Genomic DNA, 19,329 nt, shown 5'->3' on the forward strand with positions numbered 1-19,329 from the left:
TCATTGACTTCATTGTGCCATATTTTAAATCTAATGTTTTATATTTCTGTGCCTGCTACTAGTGGAGATATTATTTAGAAAATGAATCCCAAATGTGTGAACCTGCATTGACGGGGACAACTTGCAGCTGTGGTGTCTTACTGAAGAAGACATGCGAGCCGAGTGTTTCATTATCGGTTTGGTTGCTTTGAGGGTAACTCTCACAGCATTGCAATGAATGCTGCCCCATACATCACACACCGAGCCTCCAGAGAGAGAGCTGGCGAGAACAGCAAAGAAGGAGGAGGTGAGGGGACGCTTATTGCTTCAATTGATTGTTCTCTCCACAGCTACAGACCTACACTTTCTTCAAGTTTCCACAGCCTAAAATCCACAGAAATGTAAATGTCCCCCAAGCCCTGCTTGTCTGCATTGATACTTCTTGTTCTGTGATGAGGATTCCTGAGTAACCTCAGGAAATCTCATCATCTTACCTCTCCCTCCTCTATCGATTTTAGCTCCTAGAGCATCCGATAACTGCCAGCCTGTTCTGGACTTTTTCTGGAGTGTATGCTCAGCGTCTCTGACACCTTTGTTGAGAAACAGCAGGTGTGCTTTACTGTGGCTGTTAACACAAGTCAAAGTTTAATACATTAGACATTATCAACAAGAGAAGAGAAAGAGCATATGTGAAAATGTTGAATCACATGAAAGCTGTCATCAAACCTGTCAAAGTATTACATTATATTTTAGAAACAGAGACATTTGACACTGTGAAATTCTATATTATGGATTAATATTTTCATGAAAATCATATTTTGTTGGCACTGTCCCAGATATGATGGTTCCCTGTGTGTTTTTTTTTTGTTTTTTTGTTTGTTTTGTTTTGGACTTTTCCACTTACCCTGATTTAGTTTTATGGAGTGTCAAATAGGCCACCTTGTTGGCAGAGGCTATGTTAAAATAGCAGGAATTTATTTTCAATAAAAATGGAGAAAATAATCAAAAAGTTGAAAATTACGTATCGGGTAGGTTTAAGGTGGTCTTTATTGTCCCAATAAAGTGGCATCCATTTATTAATGTGAATGAACATTATAATTCACACTCATTACGTTATTATTGCATACTTTTTTATAATGTACTAAAATACTGAGGTGTAGATAATTGCCATTATTTGCGATAAGCAGCAGAAATAGCAGAAATTCCTGCTATTTTAACATAGTGTAAATAGAATCTGTAGCTATTTGCACAGTGTAAATAGAATACCGCTAAAAAATACTGATATTTTCAAATAGCCGCTGCCTTTTGTTTTGTTTTGTGTTCTGTATTTTGTTTTTTGCTTCGTTTTGTTGTATCCTTTTGTTTGTATTCATTTTGTTTTAAATTTATTTTTCTCTGAACTCTTCAGCTTTTTACTTTGTGGCCACCCTAGGGTTCCCCGGACTCTAGTTTGACAACCCCTGCTTTAAGTGACTGACTCATTACATTTGGCTCATTACAATTACTGCAGCCGTACCTACAAAATCGCTATAATATTTCAATTCTTTCGGGCTTGATAATTTGAAAGCTTTTATGTGGCTGCTACACACTGTGCAACTTTGCTAAATGTGGTTCACCGGATTTGTCTCAAGGCCAATGGATGGATAGTGTTTAATGACAGTGTTGTGGCTTATTAAACACCTCCAGAACAGCCTAACAGAGAGCAGGTCATTTGTATGCATTTCATCTGGTCTCCCTTCTTTTCAACAAGCACTGGATGAAAGTAATAAGGTGTCTTTTGCTGCTACAGTGAGTGGTCAAGGTCTTTAGTCTATAACTGCTATCATTTATTAATGCTAACATGTTGAAAGTGGAAATGGCTCTACACATACTGGCTGTACCAGTATATTAATAAATCATAATTTTCATCATAATAATTATTCTCAGTTGGTGTAAGCTTAAAGCTTATCACAGAGGCATTCAGCTAGGGAAGGCAAAGTCTCATAATGCCTTGTTGTTATTCAAGACACGTGTGAATACGAAGGGCCAGAGGTTTTGGGCTAAAAATACTCACTTCTGCTTTTTTTAATAAAATACCCCAAAAATTTGTCAGTTTTTTTCCCCCCATTCCTCCTTCTTGACATTATTTATCTGCTCCTTTTCTCCCTGTGTTTACCTTGTTTGTCATAGAAGGACACATTTTAACCCAGAGTTCAAATTGTTCCAATTTTAAACTTTAGTGACGCCGCTGGGAAATTAACACTTTGCTCATGTCTTTGCTCATGTGTTCAGAAAATGTGCTTTAAAATGTTAAACTATTTTTACATATTAGCAACATACCCATGGCCAAAAAAACACAAACAAAAAAACAATATGTTAGATAGTTTGAACATTGTAAGTACTTTGTACTTATTTTTTGATGTAAGTAGTTAATCTCACTTAATATGAAGTGGAACCAAAAAGAAAGAAAAACCTCTTTGACAGATCTAATCCACTGTTTTACATATTGTTCTAGTGTCCGAAGCTATGTGGTTTTGAGGTTTTTAGTGGTGTTGTCATGATCATTCTCAAATGCTGAATGTCAGTGAAGTGCCGTGGAGAAATAGACAAAAGCAGGTTATTATGAGCCATATTTATTTCAACACTCTAAATTAGTGTGCATGTGAGTTTGTGTGTGTTTGTATTTGTGTGTTTGTGTTTTTTGTAAAATTGTTGGGTAATAGGCAGCAGGTGGGTGGTCGGATTCATTTTCTGCGGAATCGTACTCTTCCAGAGCTGAGTCAGAACACCCACTAAAATCCCTCCCACACATGCTCTCATAGAAACATACACACACATGCAATCACAGAAAAACGCAAATTCAGAAGCTCATACACACAAAAACTACTAGGGTTTAAAAAGACTTTTGTAGAAGTTGAAGTATCAGCTCAAGCTTTTTACTCAAGTAAAAGTCTAAAAGTTCTGGTTTAAAAAACTACTTAAAGTATAAAAGTAAAAGTAATGTAAGGAAAATAAATTCCATTAAGAACAAAAGCTTAGGCCGCGCCACAGGGGCCTATTGTGCACTACCCCACCTCCTCAAAAAACATTTTTTCTAAAGGCCATAGGCCATAATGACTATAATGTTATATTAAAATGTTCATGTTGAAAAATTTGGGATGCACTAGGCTACCTGTTTCAGCCGCATATATGCCCATTGAAAATGAACGCACTTTAGTACATTGCAAATACATTAAAGAACTATATGATGACTAGTTGCCTATAAGTATTGTTATGGTGCAAAAAGTCAAATTTCAGAGGCATGTCATCAATAAACTTTAATGGAATGTAAATGTATTGTACATCCAAGCTTAGCTGCAGGAATCTGCAAGGGCAATGGACAAGAACATTGGTGCAGGCTTAGTAAAAATTAGACTTCTATGGTTATCTATTTACAATAAACATTATAGTGCTGTCAAAATGAATGATTAATCTAAGTGATTAATCAAAAACTAAAAATGAAAAATACAGTAACTCATAATCCTGATACCTTCTAGATTGATAGCTTCCTGTATTTGCTACATACCTCTGCTATGTTCAGTGTTCGGGGGGGGGGAACGAGTTACAAAGTTGGTATAGCCTACTTATCACAACATTGTCAATCACGTCGTCAATCGCAAACGATAATTTATTAAAACGTCTTGCTACCGAACTACCTACAGTAGCTTATTTTGTGGAGGATGAAGAGAAAGCACCCATTTGGTAAATGAGCCTGTGAAAAATAATAACTTTTAAGTAGGGTCCAGTGCCTTTTCAATACTTTTAAAATGGTACCGGCGCCTTAACAGTGCCTGAACCTATACTTTAAAAAAAAAGAACAACAAAAAAAACTATGGATAACATTAAAGAACATTAGAAATATTTAAAATAAATCCATAGCTTTCACCTTGAATGCTCTCATTTCCCAAGTTGTGCTTCCCTTAATCTAAGGCTAATAAATGTATTTCACAATCTGGGTCATTATTTAATACAAAACCACACATAATGTTTCTACTGTCACTCACTCTGATATTTAGTTAAGATGAGTGCTGTCTGTCACTGTCTTTAATCAGTTCTGTGAATTACTGTATGCTCGTTCTTTATAAAGTAGCAACAATGTCGTTTGTAAAGTACAGTACTGTGCAAAAGTCTTAGGCACATTAGTATTTTCACCCCAAAAATGGTTTTAAGCCAGTTATTTATATCTTTTGCTGTAGTGTGTCAGTAGGAAATATCATTTTGCCATTAATTTTAATAATAATCTAGTGCGATTTTGAATGCACAAGCAGTCTGTCAACGGCGAAATGAATGTTTGAAACAGCTGTGATGTGACAAGCGAAAACTTTACAGTAGATGAGAAACCGACTGCTCCCTCGTGACCTTTTGTAAACTGTATTTATGACAAAGAACTGCACAGATAGAGATATTCTAACAATCTATCGATAAACACGTACCTTGTGTCCTCTGTTTGTGTTTGTGTTGCGCTGAAAGACGGAGAGGAGACCGGTCTGACGCCGGTTTCATATGAAATTTAAGGGGACTGACTCTGAGGCGATCGGATACCGGTTCAATACCCAACCCTACTTTTAAGAAATATATTTTTGATAAACGGACCCAACACTGGCTATGTCCTTGCTGAAGTGTGATGTGATTTGGGTCATGTGCAGGTGTGATGGATCGCGTGCAAACCAATAGGATGTCAGAATGGTATATGTTTATACTTCTCATCCAATCACAATCAATTCACTCCATCCGGATGGCGCGATTTACCTGGATAGGTTTTTTTTTTTTTTTTTTGAATGATGACAAGCAGGAATGAAAACAAACCGAAATGAAATAGCAGTAACGAAGCTATTTTTTTAAAATGTAAGGAGTAGAAAGTAAAGATACTTGCGTGAAAATGTAAGGAGTAGAAGTAAAAAGTCGGCTGAAAATGAATTACTCAAGTAAAGTATAGATACACCCAATTTCTACTTAAGTAAGGTAACGAAGTATTTGTACTTCGTTACTTGACATCTCTGCTGTTCACTGTATGTGTGACAGAAAGGCTTTTGTGGTACCACCACCACCACATAATTAGATGGTATTTTAATATACAGGATCCCATGGTATTTTGCACCTTAGCTTTGCAAATTATACATGCTATTTTCCCTATTCATCATTTTAGAACACAAAGATGAGGATGCAAGAAAAACTACTTAGGGTGATGTTACCAGATGGTAGCGCTGTGGTAACTGATACTGAAAGATTGACATATTAAGATTCAATACCATGATGTTTGTGTTACTTTAATCTTACAGTTTTATACAAAAACATGGAGTTGTTGTGGTACACATCCACAAAACATGGTACTACCATAGTACAACATCTAAAGTTGATAACATGGCTTTTTTTTTTTTTTTGTAAATGACTCCTAGCCATTCACCTGTTTAGCATTTTGGTGTTAATTACATGGTATTTTATTTGATACTGTATGATTACCATGTTCAAATACCATGATATATTTCTGCTAATTTGTATTGCCATCTGAAACTTTGAAAATGTACGGTATACTTGCATAAAATCACTCTGGTGGTACCATGAAACAGTGCTGGTATCAGTTAGCAATACCATGGCACTTTGATATATAACATGGTACTGAAATGTATTTACCATGGTATTTCTGCATGCAAGGCACATCAAATAACTCGATGCTAGATGAACCATGGTAGTTTTTGATACTTTTTTGTCCCTACCATGTGTAAAATGTGTTCCAATTCCAAAATTAATATCATCATGCTTTTTTGGAAGTGAAACATCACCATTTACCTGTTCAGCATTTTTAGTTCAAAGAGAAGGATGCCGTCAGATAAAACTCCCTGACAGAAGCTTGTGTTTGTGTGTGTTTGTTTGTGTGTGTGGGAGAGAGAGAGTTATACAGTGGCACCCTTTAAAGGGCATCCTCAAGCTGTGTGTGTGGGTGAAGCATTAGCTTACTAAATTTGATTTATATTATGCATAATGGAGAATGCATGTTTTTGGGATGGTCTTTTACAAAACACTCTTTTGTGGAAAGAGCGTACGTGTGTATAGCATGAGCATGGATGTGCTTTTTTGTGTGCATGCATTTATTTCCATGTGTATGTGAGAATGAAAGGGTTCCACAACACTACACTGGAAGGATAGGGGTCACATAAACAGTCTGATTTTAGCTCGCAGGCGAGTTTAACACTGAATTAATGTCCTCCTACCCATTTGATAGCGAGTGTGTGATTTGTTTGTTTTGTGCACATTTGTGTTCTCATGACAGAATGTGTGGCCTTTTTGTGTGTGAGTGTACGGCATGTGTGAGTGCGTGAATCAGTGTGTGTGTGTGTGTGTGAGCAGGACTGGAGCAAACCTTCAAAGCCACTGAATCGGTTGGAAACTTTAGGTGTGTGTGTGTGTGTGTCATCTCACTTAGCAGATAGTGTGCTCTCTTATGCTGAAAACCACATCATGTTCTCAGTGAATAACTGAGCAGTACTCTCTCTGATGTTGAATATTCAATTATGTGTAATGCTGTATTGAATATTCATGTAATTTTTTTTCTGTGAAAGGGCACTCATACCTTTGGTCTCTGCTCTCAAGCAGATGGAAGACGAAAGATGGAAGGCCAAATATAGAGAGTAAGATTGTGTATTTGCTGTAAATTGCTGAAGGGCAAGCTTATTTTAAAGGACATAAAGCATCTGAAATATATTTCTAGACTGTGGCAGACAAATCAATCAATCAATAGATGTTGTAAACTTTAGAAATAAATATTTTGTTTATATCCAATTCATTGAACGTAAGCCTCTCAGTGGACGTTTTTCTGTTCTGATGGAGGCAGACATTTAGTAAGTTTCACTGTTTTTCTAGTATCTTCTGCTGCTTCAGCATAAGTGCTGTGTTTTAAAGTGGTTCGAATTTGAAAGACCCCTGCACTATGTTTTGCCCTGTCCAGTGTAAACGACTCCTGACTCATTCTCTGCCACTTGGTTTTAGTGAAGTGCACTGCCTATGGTAGCGACCGGGTCTTTGTAAGATTTTAAGTGGTACTTCAAGCTTGAACTGCATGGACTGCATGGAACTTGTGGAGATGGTGCACAATAAATAGCACAAATACATTATTTGAAGGTGAGCATTGTGCACACTATACATTGACAGATTAATTGAGTATCAGGCATTTCCATCAGTTTTTTTTATTTTATTTCAGTCTTTGCCCTACTATTTAGCTACTGAATATTAAAGCTGTGCCGTGACAATTTAGCCACTCTATTCCCTTCTTGGTTAAAACATAAAATTGCAAGTTATGTCAGCACCGATATCCTCGTGGTTAGTGTGGCGATGTATAATGCAACTGTACTTGTGGCAACAGGAGTTCGATTCCTGTCCTGAGGTCTTTGCTGATCCTGTTTCTCTCTTTCTTTGCCTGAAACTTTCATGTCATTTCTGTCCTATATATCCAATAAAGAATAATCAAATAATCCAAATAATCAAATATGTATTCCCTCAATGGATTTCGGATATATATATATATATATATATATATATATATATATATATATTTATATATATATATATATATATATTTATATATATATATATATATATATATATATATATATATATATATATATATATATTTATATATATATATATATGAAGAGTTCAGATGCAAAAGCCTCTAAGTGCCATCTGAAATCTTCATCTAAAATTAGGATTTTTATCAGGCTCCTATATTTATGTTCGGTTATTTCACTTTAATAGCCTGGAAAAGGACCTGCACATTGCCATTAAAGTAAAATGACTCAACCTAAGCATAGGAGCTTGAAAAAAAATCCTAATTTTAGATTAACATTTCAGATGGCACTTCTGTATATATATATATATATATATATATATATATATATATATATATATATATATATATAAATGCAGTAATGTGGCTTTAATCATTTAGGTTTTTTTATGGATTTTATGTACTTTAAAAATATATAATGTAGAAAATTACGTACCCCACATGACCTTTAGCCAAAGGAGCGTTTTTTTTCTGGAAAGTTCATGACCTAAAGTCCTTTTAAAAAGTTCAAACAAAATGATTAAATTTCTGTTTATTTCTGTTTAACTTATCATGTAGCTATCAAAAGAAAACACAAAGACAACACAGTTATTTATTTATTTTACATCAAATCTCACTCACTTATGGAAAAATATCATGCATATTTTCATGCTCCCATTAACTACGAAATTAAACTAATTGCACATAGTAATTATACAGTCAAATATTTCAAAACATTTTATCTATATACACCACTGTATAAAAATGTGGGTTGGTACGATTTTTTTATTATTTGATAAATGTTCAGTGAAAACAGAAATATTGTGAAATATTATGACAATTTAAAATATGTTTTATTTTAGATATGTTTTAAAATACAGTTTACATGACATTTAACTGAATATTCAGCATCATTACTCTAGTCTTCAGTGTCATATGATCCTTCAAAAATCATTCTAATATGCTGATTCACAATTTTTTATCAGGGTTGAAAAAGTTATTCTGTTAATGAATAGGAAGTTCAATAGAATAGTGTTTATTTTGAAATAGAAAATGTATTAATGTCTTCGCTGTCACCGTTAATTCAATCAAAGGATCCTTGCTAAATACAAGTAATAATTTATTTTTAAAAATAAATAAGTAAGTACACAACAATTTGACTATTTACCATCTTAAAGCGAGTGACAGTGTCTGCCACCGCTGCTGGAGAATGACTCATATGGAAGAACATCTTGTTTATTGTTCTTGTCTGTTTTCCTTTCTCTAACTTGTCTTACACATACACTTAAAGACATCTAAATCGCTCTCTTTCTGTCTCTAACCAGGCTGACATATGTATATGATGTCATCATCACCCTGGTTGCTTAGGAAACAGAAAAGGGGAGGCTACAAAATTTGAGACAGGGTGAGAGGGATGGGGTGGGGGGATGGGGGGGGGGTGAGCAGAAGAGATCTAAAATTCATGTCATTCCTGCAATAACCTTGTCTACGTCCGACCGCTAAGACTTCCTCTCTTCTCTGATGCAAAATAATCATGAAAAGACACTTGTGCTGTCACCAGCGCTCTACACTCCTGCTGTCTGATACGGAGAGAGAGAGAAGTGGTGTCACATGGGATATCAGAGCTCAGGGTTGCAGGGTTAAACATAGAGGAGGTGTGATTATGTGTGTGAGTGTGTGTGTGTGTGTGTCTCTATTAATTAGCTGGTATGGAAGATTTTGGATGAACCCTTTTGTTGTTGTTGTTTGTAAGTGCTCACTTTTGCTTGATAAATAAGGATGCTTTGATGTGATCCCCATTTGATATATTGGCTGTGATCTTAGAGATACTTGGCTTTCCATCCGGATTTTCTATTCTATATTTCGAGTTGCCATAGTTATGTTATTAGCGCACAATAACAAAGAAGTATCATGGCATTACGATTATATTGATTTTATTTTATTTTATTATTTTATTATTTTATTTTATTTTATTTTATTTTATTTATTTTTAATTCCTTATTCTCACCAAGGATTAATTTATTTGATCAAAATACAGCAAAACAGTGACACTGTGAAACCTAAAAAAAACAAACATTTTGTTGCTTTTAGCGTTCACAAAAAAAAAATTATATTATTATCAATTATCAGTCGAGCTACTTAATAGAACCCGATACCTGAAACTGATCTAACATAAGTTTTAGGTTCATAATAAGATGTTTAAACTGGAAAGTAAATAAAATCTCTTGATTTTTCTTGTTTTGTACTGGAGGCATGACAAATGAAAATATTCACTGAAGAGTAAAACCAGACGACTGCTGAGCAGTTAAACGTTGAAATGTCTTCATATACTGTAGGACATGGGGAGGCAATTACTTTGGTTTGCAAGGATTGTTAATATAATATATTTCAAAATGTGTCAGTAATGAGAACAGGACACAGACTGCCATGAGTCAGTGACAAAGCTTAAGTCATTTAGTATATGAATAATTGAACTGGCCATAACTTCCAAGTGTGTGACGTGGTATATACTGTATATTGCTGGGACTGTGACATGCAGCTACAGTCTGCTCAAATACACTGCAAAAAAAAAATAATGCATTTATAGTCAGGATTACTGCATTCAGTTGCTCTTTAACCCATTTCTGATTCTGGTGTGAATTTACAAATTGTATTAATAGATTTGTTTCTATTATTTAGCCAACACTTTAGCCTCAGAATCTGGTGTGATTTTTTTATTTTATTTTTTATTTAGCCAGCATTTTCGCCTCAAGGTTTATTAATGTATTTAATGTGTACTTCAATGATCAGAAAATATCTAAAAATGTTTTGCAGTGCACACAGTGTGCTTTGGTCTTTGACTCAATTTGCATTTGATATCTCTCTTCTGGGCAACTGATCTTATTGGCTTTTATCAGTCTGTTCTGTGATTGGCTGCAGCCACAGATGTGTGATCCCTGGAGATATACTGCCAGAGGACATTTTGTTTTGAGTGAAGTGTCTGTGTGAATGTTTCAGGTATGCTGCTTGTTATATTAGAACTATTAATTAATCATGCACATTGACCACTGTATGCACTCTGTATATTCCATAATCAGAGATTTTCCTGTAGAAAGCTTGAGCTACCATCTTCATGTTTACCACTTTTAATTCACCATCAACACAGACCACTGGTTACTACAGTCAATTAACTATTAGGTATTAAAAAACTATTTTGTAATACAAGTCTATTTAATGTTTATTTGATGCCCAAGCAACATTCCCTATTATTATCACTGTTGTGCTATGGTTGTGCTGCTTAATATTTTATGGAAACTATGATTCCTTTTTTTCAGATTCTTTGATGAATAGGAAGTTTAAAAGAACAACATCTGTTTAAAATATGAATTGTTTGTAATATTGTAAATGCCTTTACTGTCACATGTGAAAAGATTACTGTCATCTTGAAAAAGTAAGGGACCAATTCTCACTATTAACTAGTTGCTTATTAGCATTCCTATTACTAACATATTGGCTGTTATTAGTATTTATAAATCCCATATTCTGTATGACCATTTTCTAATCCTACCCAATACCTATAGTTAACAACTACCTTACTAACTATTATTAATCAGCAAATTAGGAGTTTATTAATGCAAAAGTCGTAGTTAATGGTCAGTAGTGTATATTTGATTTTACTACCGGTAATTAGATTTTGTCAGCAGATATTTGCATGTATGATTAATTAGATGAATTAATCCTAATATTGTGTTTAAATAAAAGCTAATTTTTTATTCACAAAAGCAACACCAGAATGTGGCTTAAATAAATGATTCATTTTACTGTTCGCTGGTATGCCTGCCACCTCCACACTGAAGTTAATTTTAGTTCAATCAGGAGTTAAAGTCAAGAGTTTAAATTTACCCATGAATCTCTGCGTCGGTTTAAAAGAATTCCAGGCCACAGATTGGCTGCAATAGTACATCTGATGCCAGTGAGGCTTTTGGGACTTCATATCATCACACACCATTGCACCATACAGCTGAGATGTGCTTATCTTTATCTCTCTCTCTTCCTCTTTCTCTCTAAAATGTTTCTATTACAGTCCTGAATGTGAGTGGAATGCTTAGATCCCTCATTACCTTAAATTAGCACTTCAGTGTTTGCAGCCCGGTCTGCATTGTCGACAAAGTGTATGTGCAATTCTCCCTCCCTCAGTGAGTGTGTGTGCACAGTAGGTGGTTAGTAACTGCCATCAAAAACATTTCATCTCTAGATATTAAAAAAGAAAGCTATTTCTGGAGTTATAAGAACGGTTTTCAAGGGAATTTAACAAGGTTTTCTGTTAGGATTCTCTCCAAAGGCTTTCCAGCCTGAAGAAACACTCCGCATCAGTGCAGCGCCCACTGATGTAATTTTGCATGTTTACTGGGCCTCCCCTTGAGGAAACTGCAACAACTCACTCACTCTCTCAATCCATCTAAATTCTCACGGGTACAAACTCATATACCTTCACAACACGTTATGCATATATCTACACACACACACACACACCTCCATATGTCAGGTATCTCCAGGGCACATACTGTTGACCTGATTTCGATGTGGTCTTACACTGGAATGATGTCACTGGCAGCTGTGAAGTACTCTGTCACATGTTCAGAGTGTGAGTTCCCTGGCGGCGCTGCTCGCCTCGTTAACTCAGACACTCGGAGCATCTCTGAGAGCAGTCCAAATGTCAGCGGATCAATGAGCGGGTGACGTGATCGGTCCCACTCTGCTCTAGGTTTCTCTTTATCTAATAAATAGGGCTGTTATATTCAATGACTTCATTTACTGAAGGCTGAGTGGATCCTTCTGACAAGCCTCCTGTGGGCTGTCATCTCAGGTCTCTGTGGCCTCTTTGTTTACTTTGATTGGCTGTATTACTCAGGATGTTTGAGTCCTGATTGGATGTTTAATTCATTTATGTGTTCATGCATAAATTAATTCATGAAGTGTGATATCTAGCAAACAATTATTATATTATATTATATTATATTATATTATATTATATTATATTATATTATATTATATTATATTATATTATATTATATTATATTATATTATATTATATTATATTATATTAAATGCAATTCAAATTTGCATTTAAAATATTATTTAAAAAAATGTAAAAAAATATTTTCCACCTCATGAAATATTGACAGTAATTTTTATGCTTATTTCTGTCCCTTGTTGCAGGAGAATACCATGCACATATGCTTTCATCACTTCAGTCTTTCTCTCTCTTGTTCAGATGGAGGATGTGATTGCCAGGATGCAGGATGAAAAAAACGGCATACCTATCCGTACGGTGAAGAGTTTCCTATCCAAGATTCCCAGTGTCTTCTCTGGTAATTCCCCTACATCTGTTTTATATACACTGCTGGCGCTGAGAAAGCAGGATTCAGCAGGAGCCAGTGCCCCACAGCAAGTCTGTAGACCAGCACAATGAAATCTCGGCCAGAACTCTGTAGTGCAGCGCCAGTACCAGAGCTCTTCGTCTACTGATCTCTGTTTATAGCATGTTCTCTGTCAAAGGTCTCTGGCCTGCATTGCTCTGGTGGAGGAGCACAATGAATTCTAGGTATAAAGATCAGGGTTTAAATTTGGTTGTTCAGGAGATTTGACTCATTATAGTTATTCTAACAACCGGAAACAGCCATTATAAAGATAGCTAATAGCTAATAAATAGCTAATGGAATATTCTGACTTAATTTCAAGCTAATGTTTTCAGACCACATCAGTGACGTGCTGTCATTTTCCCCAAAACATAATTATACAGTGAATTTTTAACAAAGAAGGGATGAGTTGAAATTATTGTTTGTGGTATTCTATCTGTGGTCAATAACCAAGAATATCGATTTAACATCTTTTTAAAGAAAACTAGAGAAAAGAAAGAAATTATTGGATCCATTATTCATTTAAATAGAATAAATAGAATGTTTAATCTTTGGATAATGGAGAATGATTGGATAATGATTGCACTATTTACATATCAGAAGAGTGCAAATGTTATACTCCTGTACATGCCATGATCCATTTTAGAAGGGCAGGATTAGGAATGAAAAGGCAAGAGAGAAATTCTCAGAAGAATATTCTTTCATTCCTCTGACTGCGGGCCCACGGAGGATTCATTAAAAGGCCAGCTTCAAGCTCTAACACCCCAGTCTCTGCCTCTATATGCTTTAAAAAGTCTCTCAAGCTCTTGGCTTCTGCTGTTTCTGGGGACACGCCTCTCATTGCTGATTGGCTGAGACAATAGCGCCATTGTGCATATTTTGGGAATACTGGATTTGATTAGTTCGGTAAGGGGTATCTCGGAAATATTTTACTCAGAAGAACCTGTTGACAGTTTATTAATTTAGCAGTGACCAGGTTGAAAACAAAATACTTGAATGCAAATCCTCGAAATTAAATTAAACAGCCTTTTTATTCACTGTAAAATGGTTAGTTATACTTATAGGAATAGCTGAAATTTGTTGTAAATATGCTCACCCTCAACCTATCCAAGATATAGATGAATTTGTTTCCTCATCAGAACAGATTTGGAGAAAATCACTCGCTCACCAATGGATCCTCTCTGCAGTGAATGGGTGCCATCAGAATGACAATCCAAATAGCTGATAAAAACTTCCCAATAATCCATGTCATCCACATGACTCCAATCCATCAATTAACAAATAAACAATTACTTTTGGATTATTGTGAAGTTTTTATTAACAGTTTGAACTCTTATTCTAATGGCACCCATTCACTGCAGAGGTTCTATTGGTGAGCAAGTGATGTGCTAAATAGTGCTAAATTACTCCAGATCTTATCAGGTGAAGGAACAAACTTATCTATTTCTTGGATTGCCTTAGGGTGAGCAAATTTTAAGCTTATTTTTATTTTGGGTGAACTATTCATTGAAAGGTGAAGATTTTCATATCAATCTTCCAGAAGTGTACTCTGAATATTAAGCTTTAATAATTACAGCTATATAATAATCATACTTCACTTTTAAAACAGTGCTCCAACATACATGAGACTTTTGTCATAATTTATATAGAGATGTGTACCTTACTCTAGGCATTCATTTGTTGTAGGTGGATAGTTCATGGTGTTGACTTCTTGGTTGCTTCAAGAGTCAGACAGAAACGGGAAAAACAAAGGGGTTTAGGGGCGCAGGGATGAAGATTATACCATTCTGTTAATCCATGAAATACTGCAGCAGAGCTCTGCTAGACTCAGATCCTCTTTGGATCATCCAGGACTGCTGTGCTTACCTTTAATAAAATGTATACAGTTCTGCTGCTTAGCAAGAGAGATAGACAAGGATTAGTGTGAGAAAATGTAGAGAGAAAAACTAAAGGAAGAACTGTAATTATAGGAAGTGGTGGACAAAAAGAATGGATCTAGTGGAGATGAAGAATAAAAGATAAAGCTTAGCTAGAATAGACAATGTCAAAATGAAAACAATATCTTAGAAAATACATCTGTTGACACAAAAACTAAAAAACAGCAGTTCTGTCATAAATCTTTATCATTATCATCTGTGGTGTGGTTTAACTCATTTTTACACTGATTACGAGTTTATGGTAGAGATAAAAAAAAGAAAAAAATTCTCAAATTCTAAGTTTAAAGTGACTGTAAGTAGGAATTACTCCCATCTAGTGGTGAAATTGTATTTTGCATTCAAACTAATTTTGCTCTCCAGCGCCTCGCTTTTTCAAATGCGCGTTGCATCTACGGTAGGCGATATGTACCAAAAAGCTTTGACAGGATGTCTTCTAATAGCACTTTGTCGAGTTTTCCTTCAGGTGAACAGGTGTGTTAAAAAATATTATAATATAGATTTTAACACTGACTTACCTGTCGAGAAGAAAACAGGCCACTTCAGCGTCTCTTTTGAAATCTTTATCCAGCATTAGCTCTTTCCACCTAGAAAAAGCTTCCCCAACATTAACTCTTGTTTTCTGTAATCTACGGTCACGTTTCCTTTTACGTTCTATTTTTGACTGTTTTGGCGACGATGTTTTCTTCTCCTGTGGCGCGGCATATGTATGGTCCATAATAAGAATGCAATCCAGACTTTTAAACTTGCCGGTGCAGTTTCAAGCGCCTCTCACTGCTCTGCACCTGCGTTTCTGACTCTGACCGAAAACACGTTGTGGAAACGCGTTGGCTTAGTACTTTTTGTCCCTCTCTGCTATTATAGTTTTGCAAGATGGCGGAACTACATGGAAGCCTCCGTCGACCTACCCGTCCCATGTATATAAAGATAATAAATTCTTCATTTACGAGGATTAGTTTAAACATTGGCATAGGTATTTGTACACCATTGAAGGCATATTTATGAATAAAAATATTGATTTTAGATAATAAAATACCTAAAAAGTTACTTATTGTCCCTTTAAGTGAATTTCTTACCATCCACGAAACAGCATTTTCCTGATTTTTTTTCTTAAATTCTAAAATGAATGAATGAATGTATAAATAAATAAGAAAACACTTATGTCACATTTTATGTTTTCCTTAGTAGACCCTGCTGAGACTTGATTCACAGTTTTTGAGTAGCCAGTTTGTCATTTATCTCTTTAAAAAGAGATACATTATCTCCTTAGATTTTGGGCAGCAACCTTCTTTTCTTCTTTTCCAGGTTCAGACATTGTGCAGTGGCTGCTGAAGAATCTATGTATCGAGGATCAAGGTGACCCAGCCTTTTCTGTTCTTTAACCCTCAAAGACTGAGACATCCGCCCGTGGCTAAAAATAACTATTGTTCTTAAATGTTTATTAATTTTTAAGGGCTCCTTAGCATACCTGATTATGTAATCACATTTTGCCAACATTTATTCGTCAGAAGAAACAAATGCATTTCATTACTCCGAGCCAAACAGGAATGATTGTTGATGCTTAGTCCCACCACCGTGCCCAAATTGGTTCAGTCCCTAGGCGATGTCCTGGTAAAATTGATTCCGATGTAGCGTACAGCCAGCTGATGGATATTATGTAAATAATAATTTTAACTTTTTTTCTGTTGTATGTATATATATATATATATATATATATATATATATATATATATTACTCATATATTTCTCACTCATTTTGTGTGTAGTTTGTGAATCAGTTGTCAATTTTTGTTGCAGAAGACAATTTGTGAAATAGTTTTAACTAAATAGCTGCACGGTTTGTTGTTCATATTCAGTGTAGCCGCACTGGGTTGTACATTATAATTAACTCAAACAATATATAGGGAATTTTAATAATTAATCAGGAAGATGATTAATATAAATATCTCATATGACAGTTACATTAAATTTATTGAAGATGAAAAATAGGTTAATTGTATATATCAATAACTCATTACAGGGCACTGTAATTTACTCATTAATATGTCAATATTCCATTCTTCATATCAATTATAGTGATATCTCTTACTGTAAATTACCGCAAATCAAACAGTGGTTTGTTCAGCAAACGGCCGTAAGATTAACTTATCAACTTTCAATAAAGTTATCACTTGTTATAATTCAAGGAAAAATATTCTCTGGCCATGAAAACATTATCCTATCATTATGAAATTTCGGTTACTAAAAATTAAAGAGCTTGTAGCTAAAGATCAGACATTTCATTGACTCGTGATGTGAGCATCTCAGTCAGAGGCAATCATGAATATATATTGGTTTTTAATAATTGAACTAATAATACATCAAACTACAAATCACACAGAGTAAATACGCGTACGACAATACAGACAGTAAACTTTGTACAAGACATAACGGAATCCAAATGAGGGAGAGAGAGAGAGAGAATAAGTGAGAGAGGTGAGAGAATTAGGCGTGATCACAGAATCACGCACTCAGTTATGCAAACTCACAGACAGTAACCCTTGAAAGACAACAACGAATCAGATCACCTTGAAAAGGTAATAGACAAACTTTAAGCAGCATTTAAATCTCCATAGAGAATGATACTTGCATGTGGTCTCTTTATGACTCGCCAGACCAGCGTGCGTGTGAGCTTGGTCCTTTGAAGCTAGGCGTGTTCTTTCGTGTCTTCCGTGGCTGCTGCAGAATCGCGCGATATTTGAAAGGTCCAACAAACGTAATGAATCGTCTTCCTCGTGTAGAGAGGAACTTAGTAAGTAAAAGAAATGAAAACAACGGAGATGAAATCTCCCGAAGGAGCCATAAGAACGACTGTTCTGTCAGCCGCCGTGCTGAGATCAACGGCGATAGAAGAGCGGACCAAGAGCGCGAAGAAGAGCAAGAACAACAAGCAGAAGACGGGGAGGAACTTCCTGGGTCAGTTCTTATGGCTTGCCTGGTATACGCCTCTGTTTGCGTGAACAACCAATGAACGTCCGCGATCTGAAGCGGGAAAAACATTCCTTTGTCTCTGGGGAACCACCCACTCTAATTCCAGATTAATACATTTTTCATTAATTTCCTTTAGGTAGATAGTTTGGTCACAACATGACGATTCCACAAAAACCAAAAATGACATGTATAACTGATAGAAACACGACGTTACATTCATATGCAGAATTACACACATTTAAAGTTTGATTAAAACACAATAAAACTGCAGATACTCCAATTTATATGGGGAAAACATCTAATGCAACAAAAAGCAATACTCAATAGATTTAGAATACATTGAGAAAAGGTACCAGTGATCTGGCTTTTGCTGTTCTGTCAGTTAGGTCATAAAGTTTTACGACCTGGTCAGGGGGTAGGTTTACAACCCATGATTCTATTTGAGAACATTAAAATTAGGAGAAACATTTCCAATTTACAAGTCATCAACTTATGATGCTCGCATTACAGGATTAACCTTTCTATGCAACGCACAAACCTATTAAAAATACATATTATTAAGGACTTACATAAAGAGCGTAAAGAAAAGTTTGTGTGTGTTTGTTTAGGAATGTGGGTGTTTTGTTTCTTCTTTGAGGCTCGCGCGGGTATCCCTGGACAGTCTCAATAGGTGTAATAACTGTCACCCACGCCAGGATGTTGCCGACATCGCGGCGCCCCAAATGGTGAATTATGTTGGAAGATGTTGTAAAACGAAGGTCCTTGTTTACTCACGTTCTGGTCTTTGAGTGCAGAATGTGTTAGAGAGTCAGGATTCATTAATATGGCAGATGGCTGAAATACCATCAGCTCATTAGTGTTACATCAGTTTAAAAATGTATTTCTTTGAAAAAGTTTACGCTTTACTCCCTAAATGTTTTTTGGACACATCTACATTTTTAGTAAACTAAATAGACCTTTTTTTTCACTGAAAAGCGCTTATAAAAATATTTTAATAAATGGCTATAACTTGCTTGGGGAATGTTATATCTAGACCAAATTTAATTTGGAAGTGTAAAACACCCAGATACAACTTTCTAAAGAATCCAAACTTCAGGAGTTTCTGTTGAAGTATACATAAAAAAACAACCAATTTTTGCTTGTGTTTTTCTAAAAGGGGTCATATGAGGTTGCTAAAAAGAACATTAGTTTGTTTATTTGGTGTAATGCAATGTGTTTATGCGGTTTAAGGTTAAAAAAAACATTATTTTCAACATACTGTACATTATTGTTTCTCCTCTATGCCCCACCTTCTGAAACGGGTCAATTTTTTACAAAGCTTATCGTTCTGAAAAGCGAGGTGTATGCTGATTGTCCAGTTCAAGTGCATTTTAATTGGCGAATATCTTAAGCGTGTGATGGAAATGTTACGCCCCTTAAAGAGTTAGTTCACCCAAAAATGAAAATTAGCCCAAACATTACTCACATTGAAGTCATCCTAGGTGTATAT

General features: G+C 35.4%; 1 protein-coding gene across 1 annotated transcript in view; it reads left to right on the forward strand.

The window, feature by feature from the left end:
• Positions 1-19,329, forward strand: part of LOC132112592 (regulator of G-protein signaling 7-like) — a 50,807-nt gene that overhangs the window by 13,342 nt on the left and 18,136 nt on the right. The window contains exons 3-4 of the mRNA XM_059520132.1: positions 12,792-12,888; positions 16,176-16,226. Coding sequence (XP_059376115.1) covers positions 12,792-12,888; positions 16,176-16,226 — 148 coding nt within the window. The remainder of the gene's footprint in view (positions 1-12,791; positions 12,889-16,175; positions 16,227-19,329) is intronic.

This window comes from Carassius carassius, chromosome 32 (genome assembly GCF_963082965.1).
Source record: "Carassius carassius chromosome 32, fCarCar2.1, whole genome shotgun sequence".
In the NCBI taxonomy this organism is placed as follows: Eukaryota; Metazoa; Chordata; class Actinopteri; order Cypriniformes; family Cyprinidae; genus Carassius; species Carassius carassius.